Source organism: Alligator mississippiensis, chromosome 1 (genome assembly GCF_030867095.1).
Source record: "Alligator mississippiensis isolate rAllMis1 chromosome 1, rAllMis1, whole genome shotgun sequence".
In the NCBI taxonomy this organism is placed as follows: Eukaryota; Metazoa; Chordata; order Crocodylia; family Alligatoridae; genus Alligator; species Alligator mississippiensis.
In genome coordinates, this window is record NC_081824.1 from 482,639,252 (window position 1) to 482,662,826 (window position 23,575).

Below are 23,575 nucleotides of genomic sequence, written 5' to 3' on the forward strand. Positions count from 1 at the left end.
ACCAGCTGGAGGGTAGCATGGGATGAAGAGATGCTGCTTCCTCCTGGGGCCCATTGGTGCCACTGATTTCATTGTGCATATCAATTGCTAATGAGTCTCTGTGTCTCTTTGGGTGCTTGGGGCAGCCAGGGTCTTAGGAAAGGAGGAGACTATAGGTGAGGTATGGTCCTTAAGAAAGATTGCCAGAGTCCTTTTCAGCTGTTGTACTGGTTTATTCCCCAGACAGAAGTTTTCATCTCAGGTACACACTGGGCTCTCTCTCCCCTGGGGTATCTGCCTCCATCAACACAAAGCCACGGAGCACCCTCTGCATTCACTAGTGAGATAATCCCTGATGTTTACATGCTCCACATCCAGCATAAAACCCACCCCGAATCCCATCTCTGAGATGAGGGTTTCAGTTACTTGTCTTCGATCAGTTCCATCTTTTTCCTGCTAACAAGGGAAAAGGGGAAGGAAAATGGAGCTGGGGTCAGGGTGAAAGAAGGCAGAAGGGAAACATAGTTCTCATCACTCCAGCCCTGTTGGTCTAGGCCCTGTTGCCAGCTGCACTCCTGATGCTAGCATGGCCTCAATTTCCCTGCAGCAAGGCAATGCTCTGCCTGGCTTTGGGGTTTTATAGATGCATAGATTGAAGGGGCTGGAAGGGATTTCAGAAGGTCATCAGGTCCAGCCCCCTGCACAAAGCAGGAAGGACAGCTGGGGTCAGATGACCCCATCAAGGTGACCGTCCAGTCTCCTCTTGAAGATTTCCAGGGCAGGTGATTGCACCACCTCTGGAAGGACCTTATTCCACAGCCTGGGCGCACAGACTGAAGAAATGTTTACTCATATTGAGCTTGAAATGGTCTTCGAGGAGTGTGTGGCTATTACTCCTGGTATTTCCCAAGGGTGCCCTGGTGCACAGTTGTTCACTGAGCCCTTGATATATTCCCCTGATGTAGTGGTAAGCTGCTACCAAGTCCCCTCTCAGCCTTCTCTTTTTTAGGCTGAAAGGGCCCAGATTCCTCAGTCTTTCTTCCTATGGCTTTCTGTGCAAGTCTCTGATCATACAGGTGGCTCTTTTAGGACTCTCCCAAGCTTTGCCACATCCCTGTTGAAGTGCGGTGTCCAAAAATGGATGCAGTACTCCAGCTGCGGTCTCACCGATTCTGAGTAGACCAGGAGAATCACTTTCTTGGTTTTGCTGGAGATACTCCGCATGATGCATGCCAGAGTATTATTTGCCCTGCTGGCAACAGCGTTGCACTGCCAGCTCTTATTCATACACCCCAAGTCCCTTTCATTCTTGGTGCTGGTCAGTTTGGCACTGCCAAGTCTGTAGGTGTGTAGAGGATTGTTCATCCCCAGGTGGAGCACCTGACATTTCTTGACATTGAACTTAATCAGATTCTGATCTGCCCAACTTGCCAACCTGTCTAGATCCACTTGTATCTGTAGCCTATCATCAAACGTGACCACGCTTCCCCATAACTTGGTGTCATCCGCAAACTTGGCCACTGAGCTCTTCACCCCCACATCCAAAGCATTGATAAGGATGTTGAAAAGTACTGGATTGAGCACCGACCCCTGTGGGACAATGTTGGCCACTTCTTGCCAGGATGACAGATCTGTTCATTAGGACACTCTGGGTCCTACCCTGCAGCCGGCTTCCTACCCACCTGACTGTCTCACAGCTGAGCCCACAATCCTCTAATTTTCTTGTGAGAACATCATGGGATACCAGATCAAAGGCTTTTTGGAAGTCAAAGTATACAACATCAACCTCTTCTCTCTTATCCAGGTGGTGAGTGACCTCATAGTAAAAGGAGATGAGGTTGGTAAGACAAGACCTGCCTGCAAAAAAGTCCTGCTGGGTGTCATTCAGAATCCTACTTTCTGCAAGACTATTGCACATAGACTCTTTAATGATTTTTTTCCAGGATTTTCCCTGGGATAGAAGTTAGGCTAATTGGTCTATAGTTACCCGGGTCCTCCTGCATCCCCTTCTTGAAGATGGGTGCAACATTGGCCCTCTTCCAGTACTCAGGGACCACTCTAGAGTGCCATGAGTTTTGGAAGAGTTTCACCAGGGGCTCCATGATGACTTCGGCCAGGTCCTTCAGCACTCTCAGATGGAGTTCATCCGGTCCTGCTGATGTATATATATCTAATTTCATTAAATGATCACAGACCAGTTTTATAGCAATAGTAGGGAGGCTGTCATTCCTTCCCTGCTTATTCTATACCCTATCTGGCATGATTTTCCCCTTGTCTTGGTGAAATACCATAGCAAAGGAGTCATTCAGGAGTTCAGTTTTCTCCTGAGTTCCGGTAACTAGCTGTCCTGAGTTGTTGAGCAGTGGCCCAACACTCCCATTTTTTTTCCTCCTGTTCCCTATGTACCTAAAGAAGGACTACCTGTTGTCCTTGATTCCTGTTGCTAATCTAAGTTCACTTGCCACCTACTCAACACTAGCCTATACCTGTAGGGAGCAGTCCAGAAAAGCCAAGGCAGCAACCAAACTCAGGTTAGTCCCTGGAATCAAGGATAACAAAAAGTCATTCTTCAGATATGTGGGAAGTCAGAGGAAGAACAAAAGCAACATTGCCCCCCTGTGAGATCAGTTGGGGCAGCTGAAGTCTGATACCCAAGAAAAAGTCAATCTCCTAAACGATTACTTTACATCAGTTTTGCACCCACCTAAGCTGGTCACGCTGTCAGACAGGACGCAAAGCAACCAGGGCTAGGGAGATGGGCCCACAATTGATGTAGATCAAGTGAGAAAATACCTCGAGAAGCTTGACATCCATAAATCCATGGGCACAAATGGATTACACATGAGAGTTTTAAAAGAGCTGGCAGACATCATAGCATGCCCTATGGCCAAGATATTTGAAAGCTCATGGTGCTTGGATGAAGTACCAGAAGACTGGAAAAGAGCCAAAATGGTCCCAATCTTCAAGAAGGGGAAGAAGACCTATCTGTCTGATGTCCCTCCCTGGAAAGATTTTGGAGAAAATTATCAAGGGATCCAACTGCAACAGGCTAATGGAAAGCAACCTGCTGAATGCCAGCCAACATGGTTTTATTACTGGAAGGTCTTGCCTGAACAACCTCATCTCCTTCCATGACTAGGTGACGCATTGCCTGGACAAGGGAGATGAGGTTGATGTCATTTATCTGGATTTCAAGAAGGCCTTTGACTTGGTCTTCCATGATGTCCTCACAGCCAAGCTGGGGGACTGTGGCCTTGACCATCTCATTGTCCAATGGCTGGGGAATTGGCTCTGGGGTCGGACCCAAAGAGTTGATGAGAACAAGTCAACATGGTGCAAAGTTACCAGTGGAGTTCCCCAGGGCTCAGTGCTCAGGAGAGTACTCTTCAATATCTTTATTAATGATCAGGATTCGGGCATCAGATGCAGACTGGCAAAGTTCGTGGATGAGATTGCAAGTGTGTCCAGGTTGGCCTGTATCCCCAGCCCATCCTCCAGCGTGACCACCTTCCCTTATAGTTTAAAGTGGGCAAACCAAAGCCTGATGGCATTCAACGTAGAGAAATGCAGGGTACTCCACCTGGGGAGAAAAAATGAGCATCATGCTTATAGGCTTGGTCACACTATGCTTGCTAGCACCATGACTGAAAGGGACTTGGAGGTCTTGATTGACCACAAGATGAACATGAGCCCCCAATGCAGTGCCGTGGACAGCAGGGAAAACCAAACTCTACCGATGCATCTTTAACAAAACCAGGGACGTCATCCTCCCACTTTATTTGGCCTTAGTGAGGCTACAGCTAGAGTACTGTATCCAGTTTTGGCCCTCCCACTTCAGGAGGGATGTGGATAAGCTCAAGAGAGTCAAGAGGAGAGCCACTCATATGATCAAAGGCCAAAAGAGCAAGCCTTACAAAGAGAGGCTGAGGGACATGGGACTCTTCAGCCTGGCGAAGAGAAGGCTCAGGGGGGATTTGGTGGCTGCCTATAAGTATATAAGGAGAGGTGCATCAGGAACTGGGAGAACAGTTGTTCACCAGGGCTCCCCAAGGGATAACTAGGTCTAATGGTCACAAACTCCTAGAAGGCTAATTCAGACTCAATATAAGGAAAAACTTCTTTACAGTCTGAGTGTCCAAGGTCTGAAACAGACTCCCCCAGAGGTGGTGCAAGCACCTACTCTGGACTCGTCCAAAAGGCATTTGGATGTTTATCTTGCTTGGATCATCTGATCCCTGCAGAATTCCTGCCTCTGGCGGGGGGTGGACTGCATCCAAGGATTTTGTGACCTGGTCATAGAAGGCCACCAGGTTGGTGTGACAGGACCTGCCTCTAATGAACCCATGTTGGTTGCCTCTAAGCATAATCTCCCCTGCTGGTCTCTCACAGATGTGCTCCTGGATAAATTTCTCAAAATGCTTCCACAGGACTGAGGTAAGACTAACGGGCCTATAGTTTCCTGGGTCCTCCTTCCTCCCTTTTTTGAAAATGGGGACCACATTGGCCCTTTTTCAGTCATCAGGCACCACACCAGAGCACCACGAATGCTTGTAAAGCCGTGCCAGGGGTCCCGCAATGACCTCTGCTAATTCCCTCAGCACTCTGGGGTGGAGATCGTCAGCACCAGCTGATTTGAACACATCTAGTCCCTCCAGGAGTTATGTAACTAGGGTCTCACTGACCCCGGGCCTGTCTGGAATCCCAGTGGGGGGTGGGGGGGATGTCCCTGTCCCTGTCCATGCTCAGAAAAATGGAAGCAAAGAATCTGTTAAAGAGTTTAGCTTTGTCATCTGGTGCTAAAACCAAATTACCAAGCATGCCCTGCAGAGGCCCCACATTATTTGGTACTATCTTTTTACCAACTATGTATTTCATAGATTCATAGATTCATAGATGTTAGGGTCAGAAGGGACCTCAATAGATCATCGAGTCCGACCCCCTGCATAAGCAGGAAAGAGTGCTGGGTCTAGATGACTCCAGCTAGATACTCATCTAACCTCCTCTTGAAGACCCCCAGGGTAGGGGAGAGCACCACCTCCCTTGGGAGCCAGTTCCAGACCTTGGCCACTCGAACTGGGAAGAAGTTCTTCCTAATGTCCAATCTAAATGTGCTCTCTGCTAGCTTGTGGCCATTATTTCTTGTAACCCCCGGGGGCGCCTTGGTGAATAAAACCTCACCAATTCACTTCTGTACCCCCGTGATGAACTTCTAGGCAGCCACAAGGTTGCCTCTCAACCTTCTCTTGCGGAGGCTGAAAAGGTCCAGTTTCTCTAGTCTCTCCTCGTAGGGCTTGGTCTGCAGGCCCTTGACCATACGAGTTGCCCTTCTCTGGACCCTCTCCAGGTTATCCGCATCCTTCTTCAAGTACGGCGCCCAGAATTGCATGCAGTACTCCAACTGCGGTCTGACCAGCGCCCGATAGAGGGCAAGTATCACCTCCTTGGACCTATTCGTCATGCATCTGCTGATGCACGATAAAGTGCCATTGGCTTTTTTGATGGCTTCGTCACACTGCCGGCTCATGTTCATCTTGGAGTCCACTAGGACTCCAAGATCCCTTTCCACCTCAGTGCCGCCCAGCAGGTCATTCCCTAGGCTGTAGGTGTGCTGGACATTTTTCCTCCCTAGGTGCAGCACTTTGCATTTCTCCTTGTTGAACTGCATCCTGTTGTTTTCTGCCCACTTGTCCAACCTGTCCAGGTCTGCCTGCAGCTGTTCCCTGCCCTCCGGCGTGTCCACTTCTCCCCATAGCTTTGTGTCATCTGCAAACTTGGACAGAGTACATTTCACTCCCTCGTCCAAGTCATTGATGAAGACATTAAAGAGTATCGGTCCAAGGACCGAACCCTGCGGGACCCCACTGCCCACACCCTTCCAGGTCGAGACCGACCCATCCACCACGACTCTCTGGGTGTGGCCCTCTAGCCAATTCGCCACCCACCGGACGGTGTAGTCATCCACGTCACAGCCTCTTGACTTGTTCACCAGTATGGGGTGGGATACTGTATCGAAGGCCTTCCTGAAGTCTAAGTATACGACATCCACCCCTCCTCCTGTGTCCAGGCATTTCGTAACCTGGTCATAGAAAGACATTAGGTTGGTCAGGCACGATCTGCCCGCCACAAACCCGTGCTGGTTTCCCCTCAGCATAATTTGCCCTGCTGGGCTCTCACAAATGTGAGCCTTGATAATTTTTTCAAAGACTTTGCCAAGGATGGAGGTGAGACTGACTGGCTTATAGTTGCCCAGGTCCTCCTTCCTCCCGTTCTTGAAAATGGGGACCACGTTAGCCCTTTTCCAGTCCTCCGGAAAATTTAAAAAAGGACTTCTTGTTATCTTTGATCCAGGTCACTAGTCCCAGTTCCATCTCTGCCTTAGACTTCCTAATAGCGCCCCTACAATCTCAAGCCAAAGAGGTATAATCCTCCTTGGTGATGGCCCCACCCTTCCATTTGGTGTAAACCTCCTCTTTGGCTTTGAGGCATTTCTGGATGCTTTTGGTGAGCCATGGGGGCTTTTGAGCACTCTTGCCCCCTTTGATCCACATGGGGATTGTCACATTTGGGCTTGGAGGATCATCTCCTTAAGGAACGACCACTCTTCTTAGACTCCCAACTCCCCTCCCCTCCGGGACCTCCTTGCCTCCCCGACTAGTCTACTTAATTCATTGAAATTTGCCTTCCTGAAATCCAGGGCTGCTGCATTGCTGCAGGCCTTTGACACCCTGCGATGGATGGTGAATCTCAGCAGAAGATGATCGCTATCATCCAGGTGGTCAAGCACCTGCAGTCCCCTCACCAGATTTCATAGATTTCATAGACATTAGGGCTGGAAGGGACCTCGGAAGATCATCGAGTCCAGCCCCCTGCCCAAAGGGCAGGAAGTCAGCTGGGGTCATAGGATCCCAGCAAGATAAGCATCCAGTTTCATCTTGAAGGTGTTCAATGAAGGCGCTTGAACAACCTCTGGTGGCAGGCTGTTCCAGACCTTGGGGGCTCGGACAGGAAAGAATTTCTTCCTTATGTCCAGCCTGAAACAGTCTTGTAGTAGTTTGTGACCATTCGACCTCGTCATCCCTTGGGGCGCTCTGGTGAACAAACGTTCCCCCAGATACTGGTGGTCACCCCTGATAAACTTGTAGGTGGCCATCAGATCACCCCTGAGCCTGCGCTTTTCCAGGCTAAAGAGCCCCAGGGCTCTCAGCCTGTCATCATAGGGTCTGCTTCCCTGACCTCTGATCATGCGCGTGGCTCTTCTCTGGACTCTCTCAAGCTTCTCCACATCCTTTTTGAATTGTGGAGCCCAAAACTGGACGCAGTACTCCAGCTGCGTCCTCACTAAGGCCGAGTACAAGGGGAGAATGACGTCCCAGGATTTGCTTGAGAAGCATCTATGGATGCAAGCCAGCGTTTTGGTCGCTTTACTAGCCGCAGCATTGCATTGCAGGCTCATGTTCATCTTGTGGTCAATGATGACCCCCAAGTCTCTTTCTTCCTTAGTGCTAGCCAACATAGCACTGCCGAGCCTATAAGGATGCTGCGGGTTTTTCTTCCCAAGGTGGAGAACCTTGCATTTATCGGCGTTGAACACCATCAGATTCTCATCCGCCCACTTGCTGAGCCTGTCCAGGTCAGCCTGGATCATCCGCCTGTCTTCTGGTGTGGATGCTTTGCCCCAAAGTTTGGTGTCATCAGCAAACCTGGCCAGTCCACTTCTGACTCCAGTGTCCACATCATCAATGAAGATGTTGAACAGTATGGGTCCAAGGACAGAGCCCTGGGGGACCCCACTGGTCACAGGACACCACGATGAGTGACTTCCATCAATTACTACCCTCTGGGTCCGACCCCGGAGCCAATTTTCCAGCCAGTGGATCGTGGAGGACCCAAGGCGACAATTGGCCAGTTTCTCCAAGAGACGATCATGGGACACCAGATCGAAGGCTTTTTTGAAGTCAAGATATATGACATCAATCTCATCTCCCTTGTCCAGGTGATAGGTCACCTGGTCGTAGAAGGAAATGAGATTGGTCAAGCAAGACCTACCCGCAACAAACCCGTGCTGGCTATCCCTTAAGATGTTGGCGTTGGCCAGTCCATTAAGGATGGCCTCCTTAATAAACTTTTCTAAGATCTTCCCCGGGATAGAAGTCAGGCTGATGGGCCTATAGTTAGCCAGATCCACTTTCCTCCCTTTCTTGAAGATAGGCACCACATTGGCCTTTTTCCAGTCTTCAGGCACTACACCAGAGCACCAAGAGTTTTCAAAGATCCATGCTAGAGGCTGGGCTATGATGCTCGCCAGCTCCTTGAGTACCCTGGGGTGAAGATTGTCAGGGCCGGCTGACTTGAAGGTATCCAGCTTCTCAAGATGTTCCTTCACGAAGTCAGCATCAATGGAGGGCAGGGGATCACCCTCACCCGGACTTCCCGGCCCTGTAGCGGACATGGGCGTCCCATGGGGCTGATGAAAGAGCAACGCAAAGTACCTATTTAATAGGTTGGCTTTTTCCTGGGCGTCAGTTGTCAGTTGCCCCATCTGGTTCAGCAGGGGTCCAACGTTGCTCCTGCTTTTTCTCCGGCTCCCCACATATCTGGAAAAGGACTGTTTATTGTCCTTGATGCTCAAAGCTAGCTGGAGTTCAGTTGCAATCTTGGCTTTCCTGGTCAGCTCCCTACAGGACCGGACCAGTGCAGAATAATCCTCCTTGGAGGTGACTCCCATCCTCCATCCTTTGTAGGCCTTTCTTTTTAGCCTCAGGAGGTCTGCTAGGTCCCTGGAGAGCCAGGGGGGCTGCTGTGCCCTCTTGCTGCCTTTCCTCCGAGATGGAATAGACTTAGTTTGTGCATTGAGGATCGCTCCCTTGAGGAGCAGCCACTCTTCTTGAACTCCCCTCTCCCTGTGGTCACAGTCCCTTAGGGCCTCACTGACAAGCCTCCTGAGCTTGTCAAAGTCGGCTTTCCTGAAGTCAAGGACTTGCGTGTTGCTGACCGACTTGCCAGCTTTTTGGCGGATGGTGAAGGTGATCAGCTCGTGGTCGCTGTCACCCAGCTTCCCATCGATCACTAGGTCGCCGACTAGGTCATCCCCAGTAGCCAGTACTAGGTTGAGCAGCGCTTTGCCTCTCGTTGGCCCATAGACTTCTTGAGTCAGGTAGAGGTCATCCACGCATGAGAGGAAGCTCTACAACTGCTCAGATTTTGCTGAGCGATCCTACCATGAGATGTCTGGGTAATTGAAGTCACCCATGACAACCATGGTCCTGGAGCAAGCTGCCTCAGCCAGTTCCTGGGCAAACTCCTGGTCAAGCTCAGGACTTTGGGTGGGAGGTCTGTAATAGACTCCCACCATTGTGTCCCCTGTGCCCTGTTCCCCACGGATTTTAACCCAGAGGGTCTCCAGCCGTCCACCCTGGTCGCCAATATTGGCTTGCAGGGACACGTAGCTTTCCTTGACATAGAGAGCTACACCCCCGCCCCTTTTCTCTACACGATCCCTCCTGTACAGGGTATAGCCATCTATCCCCGTGGTCCAGTCATGGGTGGAGTCCCACCAGGTCTCCGTGATCCCTATGACATCGTAATTGTTTGCACTGAGCAGGAGGATGAGCTCCTGCTTATTCCCCAAACTCCTGGCATTAGTGTACAGGCAGGCAAGTGCCCCCTGGGGGGCTCCTTCCTTGCCCACAGATTTTACCAGGGCTGGGGCTGGGGCTGGGGTGGGCTCCCTTGAGTGCCGTGATCCCCTGGCTTTGCAAGGATTGCTCAGCGGGCCAGCAGTGGCGGTAGTCCCCCCGTCCCCCAAAGGGCTTAGTTTAAAGCCTGGTGGAGCAGGTCAGCCAGTCTGGCTGAGAAGAGCCTCCTCCCTATGGGAGAGAGGTGGAGGCCATCTCTTCCCAGCAGCTCGCTGCCTCTCTCGCCAAAGAGCGGGCTGTGGTCATGAAAGCCAAAGCCTTCCTGATGACACCAGCGCCGCAGTCTTTGGTTGACCACATAGATTCTCCTGTCCCTTCTCAGCCCATAGCTTGAGACTGGGAGGGTCGATGAGAACACCACCTGTGCCCCCAGACCCTTGAGCCCCGCTCCCAAATCCCTGTAGCGCCTCATGACCTGGCTGGGAGTGCTCCAAGCTGTGTCATTGGTGCCCACATGAATAAGGAGCATGGGATAGTGGTCTGTGGGTTTGAGGAGCTTGGGGATCCTCTCCACAATGTCCCAGATGCGGGCCCCTGGGAAGCAGCAGACTTGCCGGGCTAAGGGGTCGGGGTGGCAGATTGGCCCCTCCGTCCCCCTCAGGAGGGAGTCTCCCACAACAAACACCTTACGTTTTGTCTTGGGGAGAGCAGGGGCGGTAGCTGCAGTTAGGCCCATGTTGCCCGTGGGGGCCAGCAACTCAGCAGGCTCTGCTGGGGCAGCAAGAGGTGTGTACCTGTTGCTCAGTTCTGGTGGGGGAGGGGCCTTGGTGCGGTGGGCCTTAGGGCCCTTGACCACCTTGGTCCATGCCCCTGGCTGGACACAGCAGGAGGTCCCAGAGTCCTCCTTTGGCATGGAGGGAGACTGTGATCTACCCTCTGCCTCCCAGGAGAGAAGAGCCTGGCAGTAGGAGTCTATCTCCTGCTCGCAGTCCCTGATGGCACGCAGTCTGTGGACTGTGGCCTGGAGCTCCTCCAGCTGGCGCGCCAGAGACCCCAAAAGGGAACAGACCCCACAAGGGGAGGTCGCCATGCTCCCAGGCCCCAGAGCCTGAAAAAGGGACAGGCAGCCCCCGCAGCCGAGAGCCAGGGGCTCCATCTGCGTGGAGCCTGGAACCAGGGGCTCCATCTGGGTGGCCGTCTCTGAGGTGCCAGAGGGGGGGGCTGAGGAGCCCGAGGGGACCCTCGGGGTGTGGCGCGTGCCCATCTGTGTCATGCCTCTGGTAGGCTGGCTATGGCTGGGGCTGACTACCCTGGGGGTGCGCAGGCAGGGTCCGGCTCCCTCCCGCACACCCTCCTGCGCAAACTCCGTGCTAACTCACGTGCCGGCAGAGAAGCGCGCTTGTTTGCGCAGCCTGTTCTCACGGCTCCGGTCGCGTGGCTCCCTGGGGGGGCTGGGCGAAGTAGGGGCCGGGGCGGGGCTTGACCCGGCCCGGCTCCACTCAGCCGCCACCTCCCACGCACACACTAAGGGGTTAGCCCCCTCTCTCCACGGGCCCCGCTTACCCCGGCTGTGCTGGGGGTCAGCGGGGGGCTCCGCGGCTGCTGGAGGGTTTCTGGGGGGCTTTGGGGGAGCGGGGGCGCAGCGAGCTTTCACCCTCACGTCTCTCACCGCTCCCGCGTCTAACTGGGCTTTTTCCCGGTCAGCGGGCCCTTTTAAACTGCGTGTGCGCAGTGGGCCTGCCGTCGAGGAAGCTGCTCTTAGGGCAATAAGGGGGCCCTGCCCGGGATTTGGGGGACCCTGCCTTACTGGAGATTGTCACCTGTGGCCAGGACCAGGTCCAACAAGGCATTTTCCCTAACCTCCTGGGTTAGATGGAGGTCCTGTAGCTCAGCTAGGAACCTTCGTGAGCAGTCAGACCTGGCCAACTGCTCTTCAAGCAGATGTTCGGGTAGTTTAGGTCACCCATGATAACCACGTCCCTTGACTTAACTGCCTTGGATTCCCAGTCCACTCTTCTCCCTGGTTAGGTGACCTCTAATAGGTCCCTTTCCCCCTGACCCCCTTGTATTCTGACCCAGAGCACTTCTGTCTGCCCCTCCTCTGACCCAGTGCTGTTTGCAGAGGATGTGTAGTGCTCTTTGATGTAGAGCGCCACACCCTGACCTTTCCTCCCTGTCCTTTACCACCTGTACAGCTTATAGCCCTTGATGTTTACCACCCAGTTGTGCATTGGATCCCACCAAGTTTCAGTGAGCCCCACTATGTCTGGGTTTGTGTTAGCTAGCAGGAGGACAAGTTCCTCCTGCTTGTTCCCCATACTGTGAGCATTAGTGTAGAGGCATGTAAGGCCTCCTGAAGGTGTATGCACCTCCCCACCTATCCCTGGACTGTCCAGGCCCCTGTCTCTTAACTGGGTATTTCTTGTGCTCGTCAACTGACTTGACTGGGCTGTTCTTGTGGGTGTCTCTTGGTTTGGTGTTCTGTGGCTCCCTTGGCCCTCTTCCTCCCCCAGTGAGCCTAGTTTAAAGCCCTCTGGAAGAGATCAGTCAACCTGGAAGAGAACATACACTTACCTTTGGGGGAGAGGTGAAGCCCATCCTACCCGAGCATGTCTCTTGTTCTGAAGTGAGGGTTGTGGTCCAGAAAACCAAACTCTGCCACAAGACACCATTCCCAAAGCTGCAAGCTGATGTCCTTATTGGAGGGCCAGATGAGCCTGGAGATCCTCTGTGCAACATCTCAGATGCAGGCACCAGGGAAGCAGCAGATCTCATGGGCTAGGTGGTCCAAACAGCAGAGGGGACCCTCAGTGTCCTGCAGGAGGGAGTCCCCCACCACCTGGAAGGGTGTGGGCAGTGCCGACCTGGAAGGGTGTGGGCAGTGGGGTCCCGCAGGGCTCGATCCTTGGACTGATACTCTTCAATGTCTTCATCAGCAACTTGGACGAGGGAGTGAAATGTACTCTGTCCAAGTTTGTGGTTGACACAAAACTGTGGGGAGAAGTGGACACGCCGGAGGGCAGGGAACAGCTGCAAGCAGACCTGGACAGGTTGGACAAGTGGGCAGAAAACAACAGAATGCAATTCAACAAGGAGAAATGCAAAGTGCTGCACCTAGGGAGGAAAAATGTCCAGCACACCTACTGCCTAGGAAATAACCTGCTGGGTGGCATGGAAGTGGAAAGGGATCTTGGAGTCCTAGTGGACTCCAGGATGAACATGAGCCAGCAGTGTGACAAAGCCATCAGAAAAGCTAACGGCACTTTATCGTGCATCAGCAGATGCATGACGAATAGGTCCAAGGAGGTGATACTTCCCCTCTATCGGGCGCTGGTCAGACCGCAGTTGGAGTACTGCGTGCAATTTTGGGCACCGCACTTCAAGAGGGATGCGGATAACCTGGAGAGGGTCCAGAGAAGGGCCACTCACATGGTTAAGGGCTTGCAGGCCAAGCCCTACGAGGAGAGACTAGAGCAACTGGACCTCTTCAGCCTCTGCAAGAGAAGGTTGAGAGGCGACTGTGGCTGCCTATAAGTTCATCACGGGGGCACAGAAGGGAGTTGGTGAGGTTTTATTCACCAAGGCGCCCCTGAGCGTTACAAGAAATAATGGCCACAAGCTAGCAGAGAGCAGATTTAGACTGGACATTAGGAAGAACTTCTTCCCAGTTCGAGTGGCCAAGGTCTGGAACGGGCTCCCAAGGGAGGTGGTGCTCTTCCCTACCCTGGGGGTCTTCAAGAGGAGGTTGGATAGTCATCTAGCTGGGGTCATCTAGACCCAGCACTCTTTCCTGCCTATGCAGGGGGTCGGACTTGATGATCTATTGAGGTCACTTCTGCCCCTAATATCTATGAATCTATGAAAACCACCACCACCCTGCACTTCCTCTTGGAGGTGGCAGCATGCTGCTTACCTTCCTCCTCCTCTGTTGTCACCATCAGAGCCTCCTCATGCATGGGGAGTGGAGCATATCTGTTGTGTTGGGCCAGGGGATGAGCCGCCCTGGCTCTGCATTTCCTGGAGCATGAGGTGACTCATTCAAGTAGCTCCGGGTGGGTGTTCTTGGTTAGCCTTCTCATCAGCCACCATCTGTATCTGCTTCTCTTCTTCCTTCTTCTGGAGACAGGCCTGGCAGTAGCCATCAATGAAGTCTTCATGGGCCCTGATGGTGCACAGCTGGCAGCACCCCCCCCAAAAGTGGGGGGCACCCACTTCATGGGCCCTGATTGTGCACAGCTGGGGGACATTACCCCCAAAAGTGGGATGCCCCCCTGCCCAGCTGCCAGTAGCTGTGCCTGGCAGGCCTCACAGTCTGGGGCCAGGGGTTCTGTCTGGGTGTGGGTCAGAGGCATGAGCTCCACCTGGGTGGATATCTCGGTGGTGCGGGCATGATGAGCCACCACCATGCTTGGGAGTGAATTCATGGCCCTACCTGGTCCCAGCAGCTCCTTTTTGGGCTTCTGGCCTCAGGCTGCTCACTCAGACCAGCTCTCCGATCAGCTAGTGAAACCTGCCCCCAGTTCACCATTCATTTGCACAGAGGCTCCCACTCCAAGCTCCTACTTGGCACCATGACCTTGGAGCTCCTGCCCTCTGTGCCAGCCTCTCAACAGCCTGGCACAGCACGTGCTGCTCAGTACTGACTCAGGGCCATTCTTTCCTCCTTTACCCATTGCAGCGCCTGGGAAACATCATCATCCTAAGCATGTCTGCCCACCACCCTGACAACTTCACTGTGGAGGTCCACACTGCCTACCAGAATCTCTGTCCTCTGAGTACCACTAAATCAGCCAGAGGGAAGCACAGGATGAAGAGATACTGCTTCCTTCTGGGTCTCATTGGTGCCCCCTGGTTTCTGATGGGTTGTAATAATTAAATAAAAACCGGTTTATGATAATCTGTAATGAGTCTCCTATCTCCCTGGGTGCTCGGGGCAGCCAGCGTCTTAGTGGAGGAGGAGACTGGAACTGTGGATTGGTTCTTGAGAAGGACTGCAAGACTCAAATAGGAGTCAGTTGTGCTAGGGACAGGCAAAGCAACCTTTTTCCACTTTGGAAAAGAGGTAGGCAGTCTTAAACCATTGGCCCACCCATACCTAACTTCTCCAGCCTTAGAGCAGAGACCCCTGGCAAGAGAAAAAACACCTCATCCATGCCCTTCCCTCCTGTTATGATGGGACTGGGGTGCTCAGCACCAGTTATACCTGTGATACCTGTGCAGGTGAGGGAGGGGGAATTTCCTCTACTCTGCAGCACATACCTCTGTGCCCCATACCTTCATCCCCTTCACCCCACACACACATTAAACACTGCAAAGATGTGCAGAAGGGCCCAAGAACCAGGCCCAGAAAAAGGGCTAAAAGATTCGGGGCACACTGGCATGAAGGGGAGTTTGTACAGCCATCATCCCAAAAGACCCGGGGAGCATGGGATCCAAAAAGGAGCCCCTGGGTGCAAAGGAATAAAGGCACAGGACCTCTAACGGAGCCTGGGACTGAGGAACCCGGGAGCCTTCCTCTTCAGCTGGGCTTTTCCATAGGGAGTGATGGATTGACAGCACCCAGAGAACAAAGTCCCATCTAGTCCAACCCCCGGCTCCAAGCAGGACCAGCCCCAACTACATCATCCCAGGCAGGGCTTTGTCTTTAAAACCTGCAAGGAGGGAGAGTCCATGACCTCTCTGGGTAGCCTGTATCAGTGCCTTACTACCCTCCTCTGGAGAAAATTTTCCCTAATAACCAACCTCAACTTCCCTTGCTGCAACTTGAGCACATTGATCCTTGTCCTGTCATGTGCAGGGATCCTGGTTTTCTCAGATTTAAAAAAAAATAAAATCTGCAATTTTTGTTTAAAAAGAAGTAACCCTAAATCCACATTTTTCCTAGATTTAAATGAACCACCACTAATTTATAAATATACATATAGTGGTGTTTCATTTTAATCATGGAAACGTGGATTTGGAGTTCTTTTTTTAACCAAAAATTGGGTCATTGGTTTTTTTGTTGTTTTTTTTTTAAATCAGAGAAAACCAGGATCCCTGGATCTGCCACCACTGAGACCAGTCCAGCTCCATCCTCTCTGCAAACACCCTGCAGAGAGTAAAGGCTGCTATTCAATCCCCCTCAGTCTTCCCTTCTGCAAGCTAAATCAGCCCAGTTCCCTCAGCCTCTCCTCACCAGTCATGTGCCCCAGCCCCCAACCATTTTTGCACCATTTGTACAGTCACCTCCTACTGTACAAATCCTTTGCTGCTCTTGGTCTCCCCTAGCTGTGCCTATACAGCTGCAGCCACAAATGGCAGTGACTCTGTGCTCCTGTCTTCCTCTGATACTTGCATGTGAAGAGGAATGAACAAGAGAAGTAGTTGAAAGTTGGGTCCAGCGAGGTTGGGGTGGTGGGGGTAGCACCTGTGCCTGAGCCCAAAGGAGCATGTTAGCACTCGCTGGGGCCAAGAGCTGTTCTGAGAACAAACAGGGAAGGAGCAGCTCTCTTTACACCTGGCCACGGTCCAAGAATGGTTTCTCCTCCCACTTGGCTGCAGCCCTCCCCAAAACATGACCAATCTCCAAGCTGCCTGAGGTGAGGAGGGGCCAGACTACTGGATAAAAAGCCTTGAAAGGTGCTTGGACTCAGCTTCGGGTTCCTTACTCAGCTGATGCTCTAAGACAACACCAGGACTCCTCACTATGGCATCCTTCAATGCCCACGAGAGGAAATTCATTGTTGACCTGTGGGCCAAGGTCGATGTGGCCCAATGCGGCGCTGACGCCCTCAGCAGGTAAGTCCAGACCCAGGACATGAGCTGAGCTGGCACCTCCTGGGGAAGCTGCTGCCTCCACAGGGATGTGGCATTTACCAGGTTTGTGTCTCTGCTTGTGTCTCCCTCTGCCTAGGATGCTGATTGTCTACCCCTGGAAGAGGAGGTATTTTGAACATTTTGGAAAAATGTGCAATGCCCATGACATCCTGCACAATTCAAAAGTCCAGGAACATGGCAAGAAGGTGCTGGCCTCCTTTGGGGAAGCCGTGAAGCACCTGGACAACATCAAGGGCCACTTCGCCAACCTGAGCAAGCTGCACTGCGAGAAGTTTCATGTGGATCCCGAGAACTTCAAGGTGAGCGGTGTGCATGGCTTGCTTGCAGGCTAGGATGGACGGGCATTCATGAGAGATCATTCAGGGAGCTGGTAATTAATTAAGAAATGCACATGAAATACCTCCTGGTGCCCCCTGAGACAGGGACTCCCTTTCAGGGGGGGAAGGTATGTTCCAGGTAGGTGGCCAGGAGACTTGGGGCAGTTCAGCCAGAGGCAGGAGATGACAGGAGGCAAAGCACATCTGAAGGAAGTTTTGTTCAGAGTAATCAGAGTGTGCAGAGTGTGTGGAGATGGAAATATCCATGAAGGCAGCTGAACAGAGAATGAAGAGAGCAGCCCAAGGTGGAGAGGTAGGAGGAGAAGAGGGAGGAAGGGGGTAGGGGTGCAATGCAGTTAATGCAAGCTCTGTCAGGAAGTAAAGCAAAAGCAGAGGAGGGGAGTGAAACCAGGTGGGAAAGGATCAGAGAGGAGATGTCCACCATCATGCCATGCTTTGGAGCTTGCGCTGGCTTGATTTTAGAAAGAGGAAAGTGGACGCAGGTTCCCTTCCTCCCGAGGAAACGTGCTGAATTCAGCTGGTGGCATCAACCCCCACTTTGGGCTCTGTGAGCTCCTCCCCAGGACTGCTGGGCCTCTTCCCCCAGGGCTAACCTCTGCAACGTGTGGGGCTGGAGGTTGCAAATTTGGGCTGACTCCGGGCTCTTTTCTCCTCCTTCTCCTCCCAGCTCCTGGGCGACATCATCATCATTGTCCTGGCTGCCCACCACCCCGAAGACTTCAGTGTGGAGTGCCACGCCGCCTTCCAGAAGCTGGTGCGCCAGGTGGCTGCTGCCTTGGCTGCTGAATACCACTAAACGTGCCGGAGGGAAGCACACGACAAAAAGATGCTGCTTCCTCCTGGGCACCGCTGGGTGCTCTGTGGGCTCCACTGGGCTGTAATCATCAAATAAAACCCATGCATAACCATCTGTGATGAGTCTCTGGGTGTTTGTGGGTGGTGGGAGGAACTGGGAGAGGGCTGGTGTGCATGAGGGTCCTGGGCAGCCTGAATGTTGCACTTATTCCCCAGGACAGCGGGAGGGAAGATTCAGACCCGTCACTGCTGAAAGCACATGGGAACACGTGCGGGGATACACACACACATGCAAACACACGCTGCTCATAGAAGCAAAAAGGCAGCTAAAGGGGGCATCGAAAAACAGCCCAGCAGACAGCAGCTTTGTGCATGGACCTGCTGTTTCAGTCACACATAACAGGTCTATCCCCTCTCACCATCCTTCCCTCCGGAGGAAGCTAAGAGACCCTCTGCCACCCCCTGCTCTCCCTCCAAATGGGTGTTGGGATATGAGCATGCTCTAAAAGGTATTTAGCAGGTTGAGGGGCATTCAGCTTCTCCCCCCAGTTTTACCCTACAAAACCTACTCATATCACAAGCTCAGCGCCGGAGCTGCAAGACACGGACACTTGCACTGCGCAGGGAGTTGGTGTGCTCTCCCCCAAGGCCGGAAAAAAGCGTACATTGCACGGCTACTGCAGAAACAGCACCTCCTGATGAAGGCAAATGCAAAGACATCCAGAAGCCATTCTCCATGCTAGGGGGATGATCCCCTGGTGCCTAGTCTCACAGGAGTCTCCCAACTGGCATCATAATATTAATAACTGGTGGTGAAAAGAGCTGGGGGCTCAAAGCGAGTCTGCCTGCATTCACAACCGTGTCTGTAGGCTAACGGGTATAACAGCTGCGCCTGTGATAAATTGTGGAGGATAGGGGCTCCTTACCCCTGGACTGCATCCAAGTATGCTATCTCCTCCCATGCAGCCGGGGTCCCTTCCTAGAAAAGACTCAAAACCTGTTACCAAAGATTAGGAGGAGCTGGGGAGCTCGAGGGTGGGGGCTCTACTTGTGTCTCCCTATTTCTAGGCTGCTGTTCATCTACCCCTGGACCAAGAAGTTTTTTCTTCACTTCGGGAACCTCTCCAGCCCTACCGCCATCATAAACAACCCCAAAGTGCGTGCTCATGGCAAGAAGGTGCTCACCTCCTTCGGGGAAGTTGTGAAGAACCTGGACAACGTCCATGCCCAGTTCTCCAAACTGAGAAAGCTGCACTGTGACAAGCTGCACGTGGACCCCGAAAGCTTCCGGGTGAGTAAGGTTCACCCACCCAGTCCAGCTATAGACGGGCCGTGCATCCTCTAAAACTGGCAACGGGTCTGAGCTTTGGGATTGACTCTACAGGGACCCTGGTTTGGGGCAGGGAATGGAGAGGCATGCTTAAGGTAAGCAAGCAGAGGGAAGCTGGGGTGCTGGAGGGGGATCATGGCATATCCAAGGCACCCCAATGGTATGGGGGCGGTGCAGAGTGGAGAATCCCTGAGATTGCAGCCTCAGGGGTGATGCAGAGAGTCTAGGATGTGCAGAGAGTGATGGGAAGCAGGAGGATGGAGTGGAGCCGGGTAGGGAAAGTGAAGGGAAAGGCAGGGGGTGATGGCAGGGAGGTGATTTAAGCCTTGCAAGTGTGTGGAGATGGGAAAGTATGTCAGGAGAAAGGGGATGGAAGGAGAAAGGATAGGACAGGGACTGGAGAGGCGCTGGTACACCCGTGGATAACAGAGAGCAGCTCCCTGCAGCACCATGAGGTTTCACAGGGGAATTTGTCAGGGTCATTTGGGGGGTGGGGGTACTCACAGGGACGGTGTCCAGTTTTGAGCCCCCGTTCTGCAGACAAATTGCAGAGAGTCCAAGGCAAGGAAAATGGGTCCAGAGGGCAAGGAAAATGGTTTGGGGACTTGTGAAGAGAGACCGAGGTAAATGAGCTGATTTAGTCTGCAGAAGAGAAGACAGAGGGAGATTGAATAGCAGCCTTCCCCTCCCTGCAGGGGGGCTGCAAAGAAGATGGAGCCTGGCTGGTCTCAGTGGTGGCAGATGACAGGACAAGGAGCAATGGGCTCAGGCTGCAGCAAGGGAAGTTGAGGTTGGATATTAGGAAAAACTCTCTAGGAAGGTAAAAAAGCACTAGAACAGGTTCCCCAGAGAGGTTGTAGCATTTCCATCCTTGGAGGTTTTGACGACCCGAGCAGACAAAGCCGTGGCTGGGATGATGTAGTTGGGGCTGGTCCTGTTTGGAGCAGGGGGTTGCACTAGATGTAAGCTCCTGAGGAAACAGAGAGCAATGGGGCTGGCGGTCACCTCTCATCCAAACCACTGCCAGAGGCAGGATCAGCCTTGTCCAAGCCAGCCCACACAAATCCAGTTTCCAACCTCTTAGCAAAACGACCATCAGGCACAAGCACAAGGCATAACACCTGACCAGCGTCCTGCTGCTACAAGGGTTGTTCATATATGCTCCAGAGAACCAAAGAAGAGGGCCAGGAGATGGCTAGGGCACCATTATCCCAGCCTCTGTGGCCCAGATGGCATCCTACATGTGCTGGCTGAGCCTGAGAGCTTCTCTCCTCTCCACTTCCCTGCAGCCGGTCCTCACATGCCTTGCTTCGGTGTTCAGAGTGAAAAGGGGAATAAGCTGCAGTTACAAGGGGAAATATTCCTGTACATTCCCAGTCAGGTATCAGGCCCTACAAAGCCTCAGACTCCAGGCTCTGTCTGCCCCAAGACCCGCGGGGACCTCCTTTCGGGAGCAACCAAGCTCCTGCCCCTAGTGCCAATCTCTAAACACAGTAAAGGGGGGTGCCAAACAATGCTGACCCACGGCTATGATTGCTCACATCTCTTTCAGCTCCTGGGAGACAACATCATCAATGTCCTGGCCTCTCACCAGCCCTGGCAATTTTCCCCTTCCTGCCACACTGCTTTCCGGAAGCTGGTCCAAGAGGTGACCCATGCGCTGGCCTCCGAGTACCACTAATCCAACCGGAGGCATCCGACCTCCTCTCAGGCACAGCTCCTTTCTCAAAAGGGCCCCTTGCATTTTGATGGGCTGTACCCATCAAATAAATATTATCCATTGCAATTAGAAACATCTCTCCAGGTCTCTGTGGGTTATTTGGGCCAGTAAGGAGCCAAAGTTTGCTGTCCAAGTTTGCAGATGACACAAAGCTATGGGGAGAAGTGGACACGCCGGAGGGCAGGGAACAGCTACAAGCAGACCTGGACAGGTTGGACAAGTGGGCAGAAAACAACAGAATGCAATTCAACAAGGAGAAATGCAAAGTGCTGCACCTAGGGAGGAAAAATGTCCAGCACACCTACAGCCTAGGGAATGACCTGCTGGGTGGCACAGAGGTGGAAAGGGATCTTGGAGTCCTAGTGGACTCCAAGATGAACATGAGTCGGCAGTGTGACAAAGCCATCAGAAAAGCCAATGGCACTTTATCGTGCATCAGCAGATGCATGACGAATAGGTCCAAGGAGGTGATACTTCCCCTCTATCGGGCGCTGGTCAGATCGCAGTTAGAGTACTGCATGCAGTTCTGGGCACCACACTTCAAGAAGGATGAGGATAACCTGGAGAGGGTCCAGAGAAGGACCACTCGTATGGTTAAGGGCCTACAGACCAAGCCCTACAAGGAGAAACTAGAGAAACTGGACCTTTTCAGCCTCCGCAAGAGAAGGCTGAGAGGCGACCTTGTGGCTGCCTAGAAGTTCATCACGGGGGCACAGAAGGGAATTGGTGAGGATTTATTCACCAAGGAGCCCCTGGGGGTTACAAGAAATAATGGCCACAAGCTAGCAGAGAGCAGATTTAGACTGGACATTAGGAAGAACTTCTTCCCAGTTCGAGTGGCCAGGGTCTGGAACGGGCTACCAAGGGAGTTGGTGCTCTCCCCTACCCTGGGGCTCTTCAAGAGGAGGTTAGATAAGAATCTAGCTGGGGTCATCTAGACCCAGCACTCTTTCCTGCCTATGCAGGGGGTCGGACTCGATGATCTATTGAGGTCCCTTCCGACCCTAACATCTATGAATCTATGAATCTATGAAAGATGCTGAAAGAGCAGGAGCAAGGGGCTGCAAGATGTCTCCTGAGTAGGCAACAATATGATGCGCTCTTAGTTTCCTAAGGGTGGCAGAGATGGGAGGTGTGGGCCCGTGGAAAGCTGTGTGCTGGCGCAGTCACACCCCCTTTCCTTCTTACATCACCCAAACTTGAAAAACAACTGCCTGGGAAGGGTACCTGGGAAGGGTATAGATGCTTCCTCAGCCTTATGAAGGGTATTTATACCCCAAAGTTTGCTAAGAGGATTATTTCCAACAATTTGAGTTGGTCTAATAAAAGATATCAGATTTACCCAAAGAATCTTGTCTGCCTATGTCTTTAGACCAACACAGCTACAATCTACATCCCTGGGAAGGGTACCAGCATTTCTAGACACGGCGTGATAAGAGAGTTGCTTGACTTCATGGCTCATTGGCATATCCCTCCACTGCACAGGTGTTAATGACCCTCTTCCCTTTCTATTGGTCTTGATGTTGCACCATTCACACTACCCTTTTTTTTTGTGATTTAGCCATGCCTGGTAATCTCATTCATTTTATACATTCATTTTATAGCCCTGGGGAGTGTTTTTAGTTCAAACTAAAACCTTTACTCAGGTGTGGTCATACTAACTCAGGTTTAGAAATGACTGACAATGAAGGATTGAAGGCACTGCCCAGATGCTCAAGAAGGCATGAGTTTGTTTTCTGAATCAGAAAAAGAGATGCTCAGTTAACTGTAATGACTACAGGACTAATGAGGCTAATGAGGCTCCAGTGAGAGGCAGAGGGCAGCTCCAGGGAAGGTGGGTTAGGGGTAAGCAGAAGATAGGGAGAGGGTGCAGTGGGATTATCCATGGGATGGATTATCAGGTGGCGGGGATGAAGCTGCAGGGAGGTGGGGAATGAAGAGACTGTAGGCTGGAGGAGGAGTGCAGAGGTTTAATGCAGGCCAGGCAGGAATGGGGAGTGAAAGTTATGTGAAAGCAGTTTCTGGGCAGGAGCGAAGTCTGAGCCAGGGGATTCATCTTTGCAATCTCTGGTTTCATTTTGTCAATCATGTTTAGGGATTTGCACACCCAACGGTGCTAACATTGCACACCCCCCTTCAGGGATCTCATGGCAGTCTGGTTGAGAATCACTGCCCCAATGAGTTTACAGGTAAAACCCACCACAAATCTGGCCTCCAAGGTGATGGCTTCCAGGACAGGAGTTTGTCCAGTTCCAACCTTTTTCTGCAACATGGAGGGGGAAAGGGAACTTGGAATGAGCAGAAAAATGGAGCAGAGATGGGGATGAAAGGAAGCTGAAGGGAAATGCATTTCCCCTCTCTCTGGTCCTAAAAGATTCCCACTGGTGCTGGCCCTGTTTGCAAGCTGCTCTTCTGATGCCTGCAGGAAGTGATACACAGTGCTAACCATACACAGTGCTAGTCACCATGAAACACAGCCCCTAGCTCAGTACTAAATAGGCATGATTCCCAGGCCCCTTTTTATACCCCGATCAGCACAACTCTGTGTTACAACATGCACGTCCCAGTTCTCAATATTGTGCCCTGCTTTGGGATGTGCATTGGCTGGAAAGGGATGTAGACTAAGGGTACCTTCCTTCAGGGGACATGTGTTGAATTTCAGTCCATGCTGGACTCTGGAGATGCATGTGGTGTTTGCACCAGTCTTGCCGTCTGACTCTGGTAGTGTTGGGGATTAGGTGTTGCCAGTCACATCTGGCTTCCTCAGTTCCGAGGGTTGACTCATGCTATCAGGATGGCATCTACTACACCTTGTTGTTATAATAAAGAGATCACAGGCTCTGGTTCATAGTAACAAATGCTCAGCCAGGTTTCTAGTCTGCAAAGAAGCCTGGGCTCTAACAATCATGACCAAATGATACACAGCTAGCTTAGAGGCATATGTGATATTAATGTGCTCCCA

At 52.3% G+C, this 23,575-nt stretch overlaps 2 protein-coding genes across 2 annotated transcripts; both read left to right on the forward strand.

Annotated features, from left to right (window-relative positions):
* The first annotated feature begins 16,234 nt into the window (after positions 1–16,234).
* Positions 16,235–17,678, forward strand: LOC106738221 (hemoglobin subunit beta). The gene is made up of 3 exons (XM_059723476.1): positions 16,235–16,391; positions 16,507–16,729; positions 17,436–17,678. The coding sequence occupies exons 1-3, from the start codon at positions 16,300–16,302 to the stop codon at positions 17,562–17,564; spliced, it is 444 nt and encodes a 147-aa protein (XP_059579459.1). The 5' UTR covers positions 16,235–16,299; the 3' UTR covers positions 17,565–17,678.
* A 59-nt stretch (positions 17,679–17,737) lies between these two features.
* LOC132249606 (hemoglobin subunit beta-like) lies at positions 17,738–20,686 on the forward strand. The gene is made up of 3 exons (XM_059725104.1): positions 17,738–17,832; positions 18,479–18,854; positions 20,446–20,686. Exons 1-3 carry the CDS (start codon positions 17,738–17,740, stop codon positions 20,572–20,574), a joined length of 600 nt encoding a protein of 199 aa, XP_059581087.1. The 3' UTR covers positions 20,575–20,686.
* Positions 20,687–23,575: the final 2,889 nt, after the last annotated feature.